Source organism: Cydia splendana, chromosome 9, assembly GCF_910591565.1.
Source record: "Cydia splendana chromosome 9, ilCydSple1.2, whole genome shotgun sequence".
In the NCBI taxonomy this organism is placed as follows: domain Eukaryota; kingdom Metazoa; phylum Arthropoda; class Insecta; order Lepidoptera; family Tortricidae; genus Cydia; species Cydia splendana.
In genome coordinates this window covers 3331600-3350918 of record NC_085968.1, presented here as the reverse complement: position 1 = coordinate 3350918, position 19319 = coordinate 3331600, and the positions used below count along the sequence as shown (strand labels likewise).

The following is a 19319-nucleotide window of genomic DNA, read 5'->3' as shown; positions in this document are numbered from 1 at the left end:
CCTAAGCATGCATGTATTTTGGTCTAAGGCATTTTTGTTACTCCTTGTATAATCCACGCTTCCCGCTTTGAAATAGCATATTAATGAAATGATAAAACGATTAACATACTGAGTAAAAGGATTATGACTTATGACCTCATCTAAGCAAATATACGTACTCTAATATGTACCTAAGTACATGCAAATATTACGTACACGATGAGGTATTACATTACAAGTTATAGGTACGCAAATCACACACCCGGATTTAAAGGACCCCGCAGCAAACATAGGGAAAAAGTGGTTTCAGTTAAATCTCACGAAATTTTAGTATGATGTTAATTTGGCTCTCCTAATTATTTTTTTTGTATGGGCACAACTCTCTCAAAAGTATACTTTCAGAAATATTGATTATTATATAATTGTATATAATTATGTATATAATTTTCTATATACGCGACATGTTTTCTAAAATCGATATATTGTTATGACACGCACTGACAGTTACTGACGTTATAAGTTGCAGCCACCAACTGTCATGAGGAGGAATTACGTAAAAATGGTTAACAAACACATATTTTGTATAAAACAATTACATTGATTATTTCTGAAAGTATACTTCTGAGAGAGTTGTGCCCATACAAAAAAATAATCAGGAGAGCCAAATTACCATCATACTAAAATTTCGTGAGATTTAACTGAAACCACTTTTTCCCTATGTTTGCTGCGGGGTCCTTTCCTTGCGATTCATTCTGACAGAAGAATTATAGATTATCATTATGGTTTTTTGAAGAATTTACTAGTAAGTAAGTACTCTAATCTAATTGATAGAAGACAAAAAACCGGCCAATTTTGAGTCGGGCTCGCCCACCGAGGGTTCCGTACTTTTTAGTATTTGTTGTTATAAAATTTGGCTTGGCACCGACTTCAAACATATCAGTTGGTAACGCATAGACATAAAAAAGGATAATATTTTATTTCATCCTTTTTGAAGTCGGTTTATTTTTTTTTGTAAAAAGTTTTTATTGAATTTACACTCCCAGTGAGTCCCCGAGGGACCTACGAAAAAAAAATCCAAGAACTGATTATTCACAGGTCAAAATCTATAATGACTGAACTAGGTGACAGACAAACGGACAGTGGAGTCTTAGTAATAGAGTCCCGTTTTTACCCTTTGGGTACGGAACCGTAAAAGCACATGGTAAGGCAGCGCAATGTTTTGATTAAGTATTAGGTACTTTTTGTAAGAAACATGACGATATATGGTAAAAACCTTTAAATTGAGGATTTATTTTATTAGGATTGGATAAAAACTAAAATAATATTTAGTGAATAACTTACCGCTGTTCCGCTCCATAAATCGCTTGTAGGAGTCTATTATAGACATGTTGAATGGAGGATTGGCCACCCCTGAAACAAAAAAGCTTCTGAAACCATCCGTTTTTTAATTATTATTTATTTATTATTATTTCAAATAACAAATTGCACCTTACAGCTAATGCCCAAGCGGCACAAATGGAACACATTAACAAGAAAAAATATTAACATTATAAAGCAATAACACAATATACAGCTAAAACACAGGTACTCATTATGGTATGGTACTCTCAGGGATCTCTCTTTCTAAGAAGTACTCTCTTGCACTCCATTGTCACTCGCCCCATCGCATTTATTGGGTTTAAGGTCTGTGCACACCGGCTGCGTGTGCGTGACGTGCACGTGCGGCATTGTAGTATACAGATCCTTACGAGAGACAGCACACCGCTTGCGTGAAGTGTGCGTGTGCGGCTCCAACATTTTAGCGCACGCGCACGTGCACGTCACGCACACGCAAGCCGGTATGCACACACGAATAATTTCACAGCGCTCGCTGTACCCTTACTAGCAACACTTACTATGGCAAAAACGGACTTCACCAACACCATTTTTAAACACACAAGCGTATTATGATTTTAATTACAGGTTCCAGGCTTAGATCTGGATTAGTTATGGTTTTGATCTGTCAGTGCCAAAAGTGACATTTTTTCAACCGAAAACAGACCAGATCCATAACTAATCCAGATCGATTTCAAAACGATCCGTCAGATTATGACACTGGTGACAGATCAGATCCATAACTAACCAGATGGATTTCATAACCTATTATTAAACTCAGAATACGTCTGAAAGTCTAAATCATAATGACCCATTCGATCAGCGGACACAGTAGCCTACGGACGCTAAAGTTACTAAGTACCTCGTAATTCAAATATGGTGGGTTCGATTGATGGTTATAGTCTCTCAGGAGACAGGAAGGTCATTGACGAATAAGTCTGGCTGTGGGGTAAGTGTAGATGGCCTTTTAATTAGGGCCTGTTTAAACATTGTTTATGGTTTATTGCGAGTTCATTTATTTATGTACCACCAAACGGAAGTAGCAAGTAGTAAATTATACAAACTAAGGTAGACGTCTACTGGGCCGCATCGCACGCATAAGACGCATCGCACGCATAAGACGCATCGCACGCATATGACGCATCGCACGCATAAGATGCATCGCACGCAACGGATTTTAGTATTCTTTGTATAAATAAATAAATAAATAAATATTATAGGGACATTCTTACACAAATTGACTAAGCCCCACGGTAAGCTCAAGAAGGCTTGTGTTGTGGGTACTCAGACAACGATATATATAATATATAAATACTTAAATACATAGAAAACAACCATGACTCAGGAACAAATATCTGTATCATCATACAAATAAATGCCCTTACCAGGATTCGAACCCGGGACCATCGGCTTCATAGGCAGGGTCACTACCCACTAGGCCAGACCGGTCGTCAAATAAAAAGTCACACAAGTTCGTCCACTGATCCGTTGCGTGCAATGTGTCAGATGCGTGCGATGCGGCCATGTGGACGTCATCAATGTGTAAACAGGTCCCAAAAGTGAAGACCAGCCACACTAACCCGTATACCACACTTAAGGATGACTCACGTTAGACCGGGCCATGTCCGGGCCGGAGCTTCCGGCGCATCGTTTTCTATGGAAAGCATCACGTGATCGCCTGTCATAGAAAACATGCACCGGAAGCTCCGGCCCGCACACGGCCCGGTCTAATGTCAGTCATCCTTTACCGTACTGTCCTATTTAGACAGACAGATATTTTTATTATACCCTAATTTTGGTTTCCCTATTATCGAATGGCCGATTTTTTTCGGCAGTTCGTTTTTGCGAGGATCACAGTTCTAATCTAACCTAACCCACTTTTGTGGCAACAGTTCGTTTTGGCAAGGATCGCAGTTCTAACCTAACCTAGCCCACTTTTGTGGCAGCAGTTCGTTTTTGCGAGGGTCACAGTTCTAACCTAACCTAGCCCACTTTTGTGGCAGCAGTTCGTTTTTGCGAGGATCACAGTTCTAACCTAGCCTAACCCACTTTTGTGGCAGCAGTTCGTTTTTGCGAGGGTCACAGTTCTACCCTAACCTAACCCAAGGCAACAGTTCGTTACCATTCATTATGGAAAGTAATTGTTATGATAATTGATCAATAGGAAAAGTAACTGTTATGACAATTGATCATTATGGCAATAGCCATTAGGTCAAAACAGTTAGAGCATGTTATTTTATGCCAAACATTGTTAGGGATTTCGAAGAATATGGTAAAAAACATTAGGGATCTTGATAGTTATGGTACAAATGCTTAGGACAAATGAGTCTTAGGCTAACCATTACATTATGGAAAATAATCGTTATGACAATTGATCGTTAGGGCGTGTGCCCATTAGGACAAACCAGTTAGGGTAAGTGACTTTTTAGGACAAACGTTGTTAGGGATTCAGAAGGACACCCCACCTGAGGCATAGTCCCCGGGACACTGGCCGCAAAATAAATTAGTCAATTATTGTAAAAATCTATGAATATCTTTCTAGTCTGGGCCGAAACCTCAAAAACTAAATTACATTCTAAGCAATTATTTTCGCGTTGTAAAATGAATTGCAATAAGTATTGCGTGCTCAATGCCAGACATGTATTTCACATTGATCTGATTGAACATGCAATTTTGGAGAAAGGTCATTTGATCTAACTATTCGTTATGGTTTGATAACTCGCGAAAGATTATCTCCATACCAACTTCATACATTTTGTCTCAAGGTTCTTTATTTAATTAGAGGAGCTTTAATAGCAACACTCTTAGGGCCACTTGCACCATTCACTAACCCGGGGTTAACCGGTTAAACCTGGAGCTACCAGGGTTACCAGTACAATATGACACTGGGTTAACGGTTTAACCCGTTAACCCCGAATTAGTGGGATGGTGCAAGTGGCGCTTAAGAGCGGGCTAACGACAAATTGTAGTTTTTATATTGGATTACACGACCTGTCTGACCCGGTGGTTAATGCATGACCCTGCCAATGAAGCCGATGGTCCCAGGTTCAAGTCCAGTAAGGCATTTATTAGCGTGATGAGATGCATGGAATTCAGTACTTACAATATACAAGAAGATATAATCACTTTAGTCACTTCACCAGTCTAATTTCACTACAGATTAATTTCTAACTTTAACTAGAGGTCAGACCCCGCCTGCATCCAAATTTGCAATGACCGCGATTGACATTAGAGATGCCAGGCAACTCTAATTACACTATACGTGACTTGCGAAGCATTTTAAATATAATTAAGAATTAGATCATTAACTGCAATTAATAATAATGATACTAATTTCTCCTGAATGATGAGTAATCTAAGGAATCGCATTTTGTTCTAGATAAAAAAATAATTATCAAAATCGAACACCTCTGTAAAAAGTTATGCGTGGTCATACATAAAAAAAAAAAAAAAAAAAAAAAAAAAAAATATACGCGTCGACTTGAGAACCTCCTCCGTTTTTTTTTTTCGTCGGTTGAAAATGGAGCACAGGCATATTTTTAACCGACTTCCAAATCTCAAAGAAGGAGGTTATCAACTCGGTTGTATGTTTTTTTTTTATTTTATTTTTTTATGTTTGTTACTCCATATCTCCGTCATTACTGGACCGATTTTGAAAATTCTTTTCTAGAATATATTCTACACTTGACAAGCTGACTATCGTTCCTACCCGACCGCAGAAAACTATGAAATTTTCCAAACAATAAACGCCATAATCAGATTTCTATAATAAATCGGCTATTATATTAAATGGACACTAGATTTTTTGTAAGCACTTAGAAATACTATAAGTATCTATGTTAATGTCAAACTGAATGGTAGCCATACAGTGTGGTTACCACCAGTTTGGCACTGACAACGCTAGCGTGAACGTAACATACTTTCTATGCATCTCGCTCTCACTGGCATATTAGTGCGATATAATGTCAATTGTGTCGCTTAACTTCAAACTCGGGTAAATCCATTCGACCCTCACAGCAAATATCTACCCTATTACCTTTTCTTAATACCAAAATCGCATAATCTGACAGATGGATTTACCCGAGTTCGAAGTTAAGCGACTCAATTGTCAGTGTTGACACTGTCAGTGACTCGTGGTACGGGTACAGGTCATGCATGTTAAAAGTCACTTAAGTTTTTCTCCGCGAAACATTCCCAGCGTTACACCACTACGGAAAATGCTAACAAATGAATAGATAATTAGCTTATATTTTGATTAGTAACCATATCAAACAATACGCCATTTCCCACGAGCGAAAAACTGAGAATTACCTCTCGAATTAGCAAAGGAAAATGAACCCTTTGCTCCAGTGAAAGGGTTTATTTTCCTTGTAAAATCCCGGTGAGATATTGTTCCAATATTGATGTAGAAAGATTACTGGAAATGTCTCATTAGTTTTTGCCGCAGTTTTAATTAGGGTTGCATTGGAGCGATTGGTAATTAATGTAGCAGTTTTGCATTCCGGACCACTGTGACATTTTGGAAGAATGGAAGGAAATGGAATTTTCTTTTGGACCTGTTACGTAACGTCATGAAACTCATGAATTTGCAGCCAATCTGTGGAAGATAATCGTATATAAATGTAGTTGCTTTTTAGATTATGAACGCTTTTAAAATGTCTTTACTACTTTTTACAAAATTTCGTCGAAAACTGAACCAGATAGGTTGATGAAATAGGCAGATCTGCACGGTGACAATAGTAACAGGTCCCTTACTACTTTCATTTTTTTGATTGTCACTGCGACAAGGTCCGAAATGGTACGGAAATTAAATTATTTGACCGTACATTACGAATATCACAAAAAGTCAATTTCGGAAAACAATATAAAAGCTACATTTTACACTACCTATGACGGCAGGATTGTCCCCCCTTATTTCAGTAGTAGATTCCACGTTTTGGAACATTCTTCTTCCTCGCGTCGTCCCGGCATTTTGCCACGGCTCATGGGAGCCTGGGGTCCGCTTGACAACTAATCCCATGATTTGACGTAGGTTCTAGTTTTTATAGTTTTTACGAAAGCGACTGCCATCTGACCTTCCAACCCAGAAGGGAAACTAGGCCTTATTGGGATTAGTCCGGTTTCCTCACGATGTTTTCCTTCACCGAAAATCAACTGGTGAATATCAAATGATATTTCGTACATAAGTTCCGAAAAACTCATTGGTACGATGCGGGGTTTAAACCCACATCCTCCGGATTGAAAGTCGCACGCTCTTACAGCTAGGCCACCAGCGCTTTTAAAATGTATGTGAAAAGGCGTCACTTGCGGACACTTTTATTTTTGATGCTGATGATGATTCTGAGTAGAAATGTCCCAAAAGTAGACGGATTAAAAAAAGTGAATGGTACACTTTTTTCTGAATATACTCACATAGGCGTACATAACCGATGTAGTGCATACTTGTTTTCCTTTGCATTTTCTCGGAAACGTTCGTATTTGTCATGCTACTTCAGTGAACCTCAGTACTTTTGTACCGAGACTGGCTGAAATAGCAAGGTACTTTTCCGTGAAAATACGAAGGAAAATAATTGTGGACTATCTGTTGATTACCAGTTCGCCGGACGATATCAGCCTGTCAGTGGTTCGGAGCTGTCAAATTTTGCGTTTAACTGACAGGCCGATATCGTCCGGCGGACTGGTAATCAGTGGGCCCCTTTAAAACGAAACAGCTGATGATCGTGGCCTTGATAACCGTATTGAGGCCAAGTCCGTTAGGCGTGAAAGACATTACTCGCCATTTTTGGAGTGGGTTATCACCGGTGTGTCACTGACACGTAGTATTTCAAATACTTTGTAGTTGTTGTGATGGTTATTAAGGTGGCACTCGCTCAGATTTTTACAACGAGTAGTGGTGATTTACTGGTTTCCCGGATACGGTTGGCCGTATCCGGGAATAAAAACTCGGACAGAAAAACCATTCCTAAATGATTCAGATTAAAAATAACACACCCAATTAATTTAATGATACATCTACTCAGTAGTAATTAGTATTTAACGACTTAAAATAGTTAAATGATTGTGATACTAGTATGCGGTGGGAAAAGATATGCCGACGACTTAAAAATCAATTTATCAGTGGCGACGCGTCAAAAATATTCGTTAGCAGGCATGCTTGAGCTAATTTTGCTCGTGTATAAAAAGTGCTTAACTATACTTGAAAATCAGGCAAGGTGATGGGAATCGAGTAAATAGAACTAGGGGGCGATTTTTCAATTTCTGTTGCTCGATTTCGTCACAAGAAATTCGGTGAAAAACGGCGAAATGCAATTTTTTTAAATACGAGCGATAGAAATTGGGAATCTAGTGGTATTGACCACTCGTTTTCAATTCTATTCATTTTCAAATATTAGCGAGAGCGGTCAAATTTCAAAAACATATTGTGCTGTATTTTCTTAATTAAAATAATTAACTTATAATACCTACGTGTTTGCATTATGTCATCTCATTATACAGTCAAGTACAGTCGCCATCAGATATATCGGAGCGGCCAAGGTGCTCACAAATATCGGAACACGCCTCTATTGTCAGGGCGTTAGAGCGCGTGTTCAGATATTGTGAACACCTTGGCCGCTCCGATATATCTGATGGCGGTACTTAGTCTCTGATCTACAATATTATACTCCTTTCGTTAAGACAATCATACAATAATATACAGAGCTTCTAGAAACCATTTCGAAATTTATTATTATAAGTACGATTAGCTGCCTAATGCTTGATTACAATTACAATGTACAGTCGACGTCAAAGATATATTTACACTTTTCGCCTTATTACAAAGGAGTAAGGTGCAAAGTGTACATATCTTTGACGTCGACTGTACCTATGTGGTACCTACCTACGATGGAAGAGTATGAGCATAACACATGTTATGTTATGAATGTCAATGCGCATAATCTGACCATTTACATACTAAACATACTTATGACGCGCGTGCATTGATCGCTTTGCGTATTTAAAAAGTAAACAAAGGCTTTTTAATCAACTTCAAGTACCCATCAGGAGGCTAATCGTCGAAATCTATTTTTTTTACCGATTAATCGAACACGGCCGAACTGTAGGCCAAGCACATGATTGGCGCGACAGTATCTCGCCGCGAGATAGACTACCCGTCTTTTTCTAACTGTATTAATTACAGAGGGACGGGTAGTCTATCTCGCGCCGAGATACTGTCGCGCCAATCATTGCTAGCCCGACTGTTTTTTTTTTAATGATAAATGAGGCAAACGAGCTGACCAAAGAGGCAAATTATTACTTCCCATGGACACCTGCAACAGTTGTAACACCAATTAAATTTACAGAATGTCTTTTTAAAATGAGAGCTTACGGCCCGATTCGAACTTTAAGATACGTCAATTAATAGATCTAGAAACGATATGGATTAGATGTGTCAGTGTCAAAAGTGACGCTTTTGTTTGAAGAAACGTCACATTTGATGATTCTAGATCTTTTTAGATTCTGCTCGTCACTGCGTTGGTGTACACACGTGCTCGGGCTCCTTAGTCAGAGAAAAGCGTTTTCGGTGGACGTGATTAGCATAATTTTTACCTGTAGTGATAGTTTGGTGGATAAGGTACTAACACACACGGAAATAGGGTAAGTAATTAGCGTAATTATGGGTAAAACCGACCCCCCTGATAGGGGGGTCACCGACGCCATCATACAAGGTGATTTGGACTCACAAAAAACAAATGAGGGTAAGAATGCAAATTCCTCCCTTCACGAGCCGACACCCATGGACTCCCAAATTACCTCGAACAAAAGGGGATCGGAAAACGATACCGTTTCAAAGGCCAAAAAAGCACACCCCCCGGGGGATTCTAATCAAACAACATATGTGGCCCCTGGCTATAACGATTCCGATCCTCCACTAAAATACTCAGAGGCAGACAAAGGACCGTTCGTAGTTCACATTAACAGAGTTGAGCCAGACCCTTCCGCGGGATTAACCTTACAAGCACTTAGAGTAGCCCAATTATTACACAAAAATAGAGTCGATGGTATTATCGAAGGATCAATTAAATCCCTTGGACGTAATAAAGTATCTGTGTCTTTCAAAACGGCCGAGTTGGCTAATAATTTCACCAAATCAGACAAGCTGTCTCAAAACAAATTAGCTGCTTCCATACCAAGGTTTCTTGTTACTCGAATGGGGGTCATCCAGGATATCCCCACAGACTGGACTCTTGATGAAATTGTTGACGCTATCAAGTTCCCCTCAAGTTTCGGTTTCCGCATCATCATGAAAGCTAGAAGACTGTCCCGTAAGGTTCACAGAGAGGGCCAGCCACCAGAGTGGGTCCCCTCCAAGACAATTGTTATAACCTTTCACTCTCAAGACCTTCCGGAAAAAATATATCTCTTCGATATGGCCATGCCGGTAAAAGTATACGACCTCCCCATAATCCAATGCAGGTCATGCTGTAAATTTGGTCACATTGCTGCTAAATGCAGATCAAAACCCACATGTTACTGTTGTGCTCAAAATCACACGGGTGAATCATGCAATGTTACCGGTGATAAGATTACCTGCATTAACTGTTCAGGTCGCCACAAGGCGACTGACCCAATCTGTCCAGAGCATAAAAGACAGAAATCCATCAAAATACTAATGGCTGAAGAAAATCTAGGTTACCTGGAGGCCTCCAAACGCTTCCCCCCAATACGTATGAGCTATGCAGAAATGTCCCAGAAGATGTTTGAACCCCCCCCTAGATTCACTGGAATGGCACCAGCGGTACATTATGCTCCAATACCTAACTACATAGAAGAACCCGCAGGTCCTTCTCAAAATCTTCATAGGTCCTACACCAAAACAATATATAAAGCCCCTAAACCCCGCCAACCTCTCGCCCCATCTTACAACATGCGGGCACATAGGGACATTGTCAGAGACCCACAGACGGCTATGCCTAATGGGTGTGCCCTCAACAATAATGATAACAAAGGAGATGCCTCCCAAAATGAATACCTTCTGGAGACCCTCACAGCAGCCTTAGTCAATTTAGTTAACTTAATACTGAAAAGTGGGTCCACACTACCGAACAATGTTATACATCAACTACAGCCTATACTCCCCCTTATCACAAAATATGGACCCCAGGATCCTTCAATGGAATTCACAGAGTGCTAACAATAAAAAAACCGAAATAATTCACCTAATTAACAAATTCAAACCTGTCCTTTTTGCCATATCTGAAACATGGTTCAAGCCTGGCTCTCGTTTCAGGATCCCAGGGTATGCCTGTTTTAGAGATGACAGAAAGGATGGAAGAAATGGTGCAGGGTGCGCCCTGCTCATCAACAGAAATTACACATACACAGCCTTCCCCCTTATAAATCACAGTTCAGAACTCTTTATTACTGCTGCTAAAGTACTCAACATTACATTTATATCAGTTTACATTCCTAAACCAAATAGAAACTTAATAGAAGAACTTCAAACATTAATATCCAGCGTTCCTGGACCATATATAATACTAGGAGATTTTAACTGTAAAAACACGCTCTGGGGCTCCCCTATGTGCGATTCTAATTCGTATTTCCTATTAAACATGGTTGATGAATTAAATTTATGTGTACTGAACGATGGATCAAATACTAGGAGGGCATCTCCGCTGCAAAACCCTAGTGCTTTGGATCTCACTCTAGCTTCCGCAAACCTGGCCTCCTTAACCTCTTGGAAAGTATTAAACAATACATATGGCAGTGATCACTTCCCTATATTATCCACCATCCTCAGACCCTGCCCCCCGGCTCACATACCCCAACCACTTCTAAAATACAAAACGGCCCAGGCGGACTGGAATAAATACTCCTCTAACTTAGAAAATAGAATAAAGGCAATGCCTGAAATTAACCACAATAATTTTACAGAATTATACACTAATTTTATAGAGCACATCTGTCAGTCTGCGGATGAATCTATTCCTATGAAAAACACAAAATCCCGTAAGATTCCTTCTCCCCCCTGGTGGGACTTGGAGTGTACAAATATAATAAAAGACCGTAAAAAAACAGAGAAAATCTACTCTGAAAATCTCACTATGGAAAACTTCCTAAACCTACAAAAAACGAAGGCTAGATCCAAGAGGCTGCTTGCAAAAAAAAAGGCTGAAGGGTGGTCCAGTTTCTGTAAGTCCCTATCTCCAAGGTCGCCATCTTCACTAGTATGGAAAAAAATAAAGGCATTCCGGAGGAATCAAACTTTTAATGACTCTTTATGCAATGATACTAATACCTGGCTACCAGCATTTATAGATAAATTATCTCCTCCCTTTGTTTCAAATGAAGACCTCTTCCCGCAATCCATACCAGTGGACCAGACCACAGATAAAATGAATGACCCTTTCTCCTACCCAGAATTATTATGTGCTATGGACCACCTAAAGGACTCCTCTCCTGGCATCGATGGGATACCGTTCTCATTTATAACCCAATCCTCTAAAACCACCAAAGAGTACTTACTGAAAATAATAAACCATGTTCTCATCACCGGTACTGTTCCCGAACCCTGGAAAACTCAAATCATCATTCCTTTACTAAAACCCGGCAAAGACCCAAAAGAAGCCTCGTCATATCGCCCAATAGCACTTTCCTCAGTTGTGGTTAAAATAATGGAACATGCAATCAAAAATCGTATAGAATGGATTCTTGAAAACCGTAACATACTGGCTAACTCGCAATTCGGATTTCGCAGGGGTAGGGGCACTGTTGACAGTCTCAGCATTCTAACCACAGATATTCGGCTGGCCTTTAGCAATAATGAGCAAACTATAGCGGTTTTCCTGGACATTGCAGCAGCATATGATAATGTCAACCTCTCACTACTTAAACAAAAAATGGAACGGTTAAATATCCCTTCAAGATTGACAAATGTAATTAGCAATTTGTTTATGGCCAGATACATATGTGTCCGTTCAAATGGCAATGTTCTTCCGCCCAGGCCAGTATGGCAGGGTCTCCCCCAAGGGTCCGTCCTCAGCCCCATTCTATATAGTCTCTACACTTATGATCTGGAACCCACGGTAGACTCCTTCTGCAATATTTTGCAATATGCGGACGATATAGTCCTATACAAAAACTCCTCATCGTTTGCAGACTGCTCGTCCCGATTGGCCTCTGCCCTGTTCTACCTAAGAGAATACCTTGAAGCTCATGGACTCTCCCTATCCGTCCCCAAATGTAAAGCTGTAGTATTCACTCGTAAAAAAAATATCCCACCTATAGAACTCTCCTTGGAGAGTCAAGAAATTGAAATTGTTAACTCGGTAAAATTTCTGGGAGTTCTGCTCGATTCTAAAATGACTGGTAAACCCCATTTGGACTATATTGCAAAAAAATGCGAAATAAGTATTAATGCTATGCGCTCACTGTCTGGCGTACGATGGGGGGCTCATCCGTACACCCAGAAAATTCTATATAATGCTATAGTTCGAAGCCACTTTGACTATGCTAGCTTCATTTTGGAACCCTGTAATATGACAGCACTGGGCAAACTGGATAGAATCCAGGCTAAGTGCCTGCGAATTGTGACTGGTGCCATGAGGTCATCTCCAATAAATGCTCTGCAAGTGGAATGTCTAGACCCCCCTCTTATAATGCGTAGACAGTACTTGGCCGATAGATTTCTTATGAATATAATACAATATGAGAATCACCCACTGCTAGCAAAATGTAAAGCCCTAATGGATATATCTCCTGACTCTAATTACTGGAAAAATAAAGAACTCCCCCCATTAATTAAATCTTACAAAAAATACTGCAATATAAATTCCTACCAATTTGATAAGAATCAAATATTCTGCTTTAATTACGACACATTAGTCTTTCAACCCACAGTCGTCTTAGACTTGGGAATTTCTAAAAAAACTCCCAATGCAAACACAGTATTTAACCAAATTATGGACAGACAATTTAAGGGATGGCTACAGGTTTACACAGATGCCTCTAAAATAAACCCAACAGAATCTGTAGGATCAGCGGTATGGATCCCAAAATATAAAATAGTACTTAATAATAAAAGCCCCCCACAAGCCTCAATATTTACCGGCGAAGCAGTCGCTCTATATGAAGCTATCACCTATATTAAATCGCATAATCAAGACAAAAGTATAATCTTGACTGATTCTCTGAGCTGCCTACAGGACCTGAATAGACTACCATTTCACTCCAAGGATAACTTCTACCTTACCTTAAAAATAAAAGATAAACTTAGAGAATGCCATGATGCCAATTTGCAAGTAGTCTTGGCATGGATCCCTAGCCACTCAGGCATAACTGGTAACGAGGTCGTGGACCAATGTGCAAAATCTGCCATACACCAGAGTTTCGCTTCTGACCAAAAATGCTTTTCTCGAGACATAAGATCTTCGATAAGATGTCTTCTTTTTGAAAATTGGAATAAATCATGGCAGCTCTCACGTAGAGCCAAGGGTCAACACTACGGTAACTTGCAACCAAATATCCCTCCTAAACCCTGGTTTTTCAAGCACAAAGGCTATTCTAAGGTAACAACTTCGAATATTATCAGATTACGACTTGGTCACATTTGTTCGCCAGTGCGCCTGGCCAAGATGCGAATAAGGGACAGCTCGATCTGTGAGTGTGGACTGGACGAAGGTACTACTAGCCATATACTTTTGGAATGCCCCTTAATACGTCATCCAATATATGATTTTCTCCCACGTGAGATAAGCCGTCCAATAAATATTAACTTCCTCCTAACCCTAGTTTATTCCACATTTGGTGATATTTTGAATAAATTCCTAACTAAGAATGAGTTCAAACTGTGAAGTATGGTATACTGACAGGTGATGGATCTAGTAAATGTTATAATAACCTTAATAATATATACATACATATATCTATATACATACACAACAAACGTTGTCTGGTTTATGACGTCTTTAACTATTGGAACTGGTCGTGTTGTCCGTAGGTTGAATGGCTTGTGTTTGTTTGTAGGGTGGATGGATACTCAACCGAACACCGTATATACATCACCGACGATCTATATCATACTGGCCGTGTGTTATCCAACCTCGACACTGGCGGAATCATCAAGCCCTGATGGAGCCATAATACACAAAAATTGATTGATTGATTGATCTATTACTTAACTGACGTTATCTTAAAGTTCGAATCGGGCGTTAACTTCGATTGTATGGCGGCGGCTAGGTGTGCTTATTGCTACACTGCATCAAGACTGAATCGCAACTGTATTTATACATAGGTTTTACATATCGCAAGCACCAAGAGCTAAGACCACTCATCTTCTTTGCGTTATCCCGGCTTTTTGCCACGGCTCCTGAGAGCCTGGGGTCCGCTTGGCAATTAATCCCAAGAATTGGAGTAGGCACTAGTTTTTACGAAAGCGACTGCCATCTGACCTTCCAACCCAGATGGTAAACTAGCCATTTACGGGGTAAGTCCGGTTTCCGAGTTAAGACCACTACTTATCATCAAAAATATGTTTGTTTTTTTTATCAAACGTCAGCAAGTAGCATCTCTAATAATCCATTGAGGACATCCAACAATGAAGAACTGCCTTGGCATTAAGCAAATTGCTTAATAGCTGTTTGGCCAAGTCTGATTACTAGGTACTACGGCACAAGATTGAGTATCAAAGGCACTATAATTTCCTATTTTGAAGTCTATTGAGCCTATTGTTTTGTAATGTACTTTTGAAAGAAACAATGCGGGTTTTCCATATGGAATTTTCTAGACGGTTTAGGGTTAGGTAATTAAAAGGGAAAATTATTGTTTGTGTTTATTTGAGTGTGTGGAAAAATGTATAGTTTTCCGGCCCAAACCTGAGATTATGTTTATGTTATGGGTACTTACTTAATTTATGAAGTGAAGAGCCCTTACGAAAACAAAGGAATTTCAAAGCTAATAAAGCCGTCTTCGAGAAATCGAAAAACGCATATAAAAATAAAAACAATGTAGTAAACATGCCTTTTTAACACGTTAAAATTTTTAGAGATTGTTAGTAACTTCTCAATGCCATGCCATCTCAGAAGCTATGCCAATTTAACAGTCGCTAACTCCTACTTTAGTACAGTACGGCTACCACCAGTTTTGACATTGACATATTCACTCGCGTTACGTAAATTTCTTTCTATACATCTCGCTTGCACTAATATGCCAGTACGAGCGAGATGCATAGAAATATACGCAGGTGACAAGAGTCAGTTCAATGTTTTAAAATTTTGACATTCACAATATTGCTCATTTCTTTGATCTCTCTCGTCGAACGAACGTCATAATTGCAGTAGTAATGCGGCGGCGAACGTCACTCATTTTATCAAGGAAATTTAAGAGGCCCACAGATTACCAGTTCGTCGGACGATATCAGCCTGTCAGTTGTTCGGAACTGTCACCTTTTGCGTTTAACTGACAGGCTGATATCGTCCGGCGGCCTGGTAATCTGTGGGCCCCTTTACATAATATACAGCGGCGGCAACAACGACGCCGCAACCGTAATGCAACTGCTGTTGACATCTGTATGTCACCTTAAGGTCGACGTACGACTGTTTGTCACTATGCCGTACCTACATCATCTTTAAACATACGTCATTAGCAACAGAGGTGACAACTAGGTGTCATATATTGACCATTAGCAAAGCATGGACTAGGACGTTTACCTCACGCTGCGTCTTACGTATAAGCGAACAACTCGCGAACGCGACGCGGCGCGGCGCGGCGGGCCCAAGGCGTTCGCGTTCGCAACGAGATCGCCCACGTAGGACACTTCTATAGGTATCAAAGGATTGATTCACCCCGCACCGCATCGCTTCGCTTCGCGTTCGCGTGTTGTTCGCCTACGTAGTACGCTGCGTTATGGCAGGCCTCCGTCACACGCTCAAGGCCACGCGCTATATGCCTACCGCTCGTCGTATCGTCGACGATACAACCGACAGAGGGCCGCCGAACGCCCGCCTGAACGCTCGCACCGCACGTTTCCCGCGCTTACGCTTCGAAATGCCGAAACCACGTAATTATTGTGCAGTAAATGGGTGTAAAAGTCAAAAAACAAAGGAAAAAGCCTATAATAAAGATTCATCTTTTTATGGCGGGCTAAAGGTCCCACCTGAAACGTTTAATAATTATATTGAAGGGTTAGAAAAAGTATTTTTAAATAATTTAGACGACGTAATAATCAACCGGCCTGGTAGCACCGTATTACAAATTTTAAAAACCGTTGATTTTCCGTTGCTTTGCTCCTGAGTATTTATTAAAATTATTTACGCGATTTAGGATATTTACAACTATAAAATTTAATAACAGAGAATTCCGAGAAGGGAAAAAATTATAAATCATTATATAAAACTAAAACATATTTGATTGACTAATAAAAAATATGGTTGATCCGCAACATTCGTTTTATTACAATAATCATCATAGGTCTACAACCCTAGCGCATTCTTACGATGACGCGTTAGCACGTGACTCGCACGGCGGGCAACACAGTCTCGACTCTTTGTGCGCGTACTTATGGTACATTTCTTCTTGTCCTGAGCAGCAGGTATTATTATTAAGGTTTTGTAGGCTATTATAGCGTAGGTATTTTTGCTTTTCTTTGGGAATGAAGTATCTGTTACGTAGTAACTATTTATTAATCTGTGGTTATGGCTCTACACGATGGGCCAGCACCGGCCACTCCAAGGGACGCAGCCATGCGCTAGAATGAGATAGCAATATCACTTGCTCCCTTTAACGCATAAATGCATCCCTTGGAATGGCCGGCGCTGGCCCATCGTGTAGAGGAGCCATAGATTATTTTTTAAGAGTCATTCGAACCCGCCGCCAAATGTCGCTCTCATACAATTGAAGTTACGCTCTCATTTTAGAACGACATGTTTAAATTATATTAAACTTGGTATGAACATTTACGTAACATATGTCTATGTCTGTTGCTAGTTTTCAATGTTACAAATTGTAGGTAAATAGGTACTCAGCAGCAGAAGTTGCTAAGCGGGCGAGGTGTTCAAAATTATTTTGACGCGACTTTATTGTTACTATGCCAGGATCGCACGTACCGAGTAAAGTGGCGAGACAGTAAAACGAAGGGCTCGGTTATACGTACCGAGTAGAGTGGCGAGACAGTAAAACGAAGTATGAAATTGTTACTCGGCCGAGTAAAAATTCCCTTCGTTTTACTGTCTCGCCACTCTACTCGGTACGTGTACCGAGCCCATAAGGGTCACTTGCACCATTCACATTTTTAACCATTGTATGGGAGTTAATTGTGCTTCATAAAAGATAATTTGCTAACACAATAAAAGTTGGTGTCTGATAAGTTGATTGTATTTACAGGTAGATACGTTAACTACAGGATTTTGGATAAGCCATGCTCAACCTATTCATATGTGTGTGGTGTAAAATCGTGGGTTCAATCCCGGATGTGCAGTAACAGAAAAAATATGGTTGTCTGTAAAGTCGGTTTACGGACGATAATTTTGCGTGATAACGTCATAAGAAAACGTGGCCGTAACGTTACCATGGAGATCTGTTCACAACGTTACCATGGAGATCTGTCCACAACGTTACCATGGAGATCTGTCCACAACGTACCATGGATATCTGTCCACAACGTGACACTTTTTCGTGCATGCTACCGGTGTTCATCGACTTATAAGACGTTATCACGTCAAAAGCAAAGCAAGTTGAAGTGGGACTGGGCTAGTCATGTCTGCCGAATGCCGGAAGTTGTGAGCCAAGATAACCACAGAGTGAGCCCCACGAGTCGAACCGAGGAGCCGACAGACCTCGGGATAACTTGGACTCCTTTTTGGGAGACTAGCCAAAATTAGCACCAAACTGAGACACGGCGTGCAAAAAGAGGGGGAGGCCTTTGCCTAGCAGTGGGATACAGTGGGATAAATAAATAAAATGGGAACAACTGGCCTAGTCAAATATTAAATTTATATGCTACATAGTATTTTATTTAAGGTAAGTATATCTTGTTTATTTATTTTTTATTTGTTTAATTATTTTCTTAATTTGGTGATTGTTTACAAATAAAATATTTAGGAGGATTTCCTCCGAGTGTGTGCGTAAAACCTGATTACCTTGCATTTACCGCAACGGAATAACTAGGTACTAAAGATACCAAGTGTTTGTATGTTTTATTATAAAAGGCGGAATCGTATTTAAAAAAAAACAAGTGAGTCACTGTCACTGCTTAAGGCTAAGGGCCAACACATCATTACACGATGCGACGTCGTCTCACGATGCCACGTCGTGTCACGTTGCGACGTCGTGCCGTGGCACGACGTCGTATCGTGCCATGGCACGACTTCGCAACGTTATATATGTCGGCGGCCGATCGTAAGATCAGGCATATCGTGAAACGTGAAAATCTTTGACTCCTTCCCTGAGTCGACAAGCCCCGCTACGCGGGGCTCCTATTTCTGGGTAGTTTGCCCTTCAGGCATCTGAAGCAACCTAACGAACCTATCCTACCTATCTATTGAGTTAATGTGACTATCGTCAAAACATTACACAGGAACATTACGATATGCCTGATCTTACGATCGGCCGCCGACATATATACGACATCGTATCGTGTAATTGTGTGTAAGCCCTAAGCAATAGTACCTACAGGTCAATTCGAAACTATAACCGCCTGGCCACGACATTGCGCGACTGGCTTCGGCTAAGGCGACAACCGTTAGCGAGACACAGCGATCGGACCTTTCGTTCCCACCTGTGGTCTTCGACTTAGCCGAAGCCAGTCGCGCAATGTCGTGGTCAGGCCGTAAATTTTAATCTTATATATGATGCCCACATGAAATGACTCGCAGTGAAAAACAGAGGGCCTCCCTGTCACACTTACGTACGGATTTGCAAGTGCGACAGAAAGGCAACACGTCGAACGTAGCGGTAGACCCTCAGGGTTACATTTACATTAATATCAGAAT

General features: G+C 40.4%; 1 protein-coding gene across 1 annotated transcript in view; it reads right to left on the bottom strand.

The window, feature by feature from the left end:
* The window catches only part of LOC134793869 (uncharacterized), a 67823-nt gene that overhangs the window by 42159 nt on the left and 6345 nt on the right, over positions 1-19319 (bottom strand). The window contains exon 2 of the mRNA XM_063765583.1: positions 1321-1389. Within this exon, the coding sequence (XP_063621653.1) occupies positions 1321-1389 (69 nt within the window). The remainder of the gene's footprint in view (positions 1-1320; positions 1390-19319) is intronic.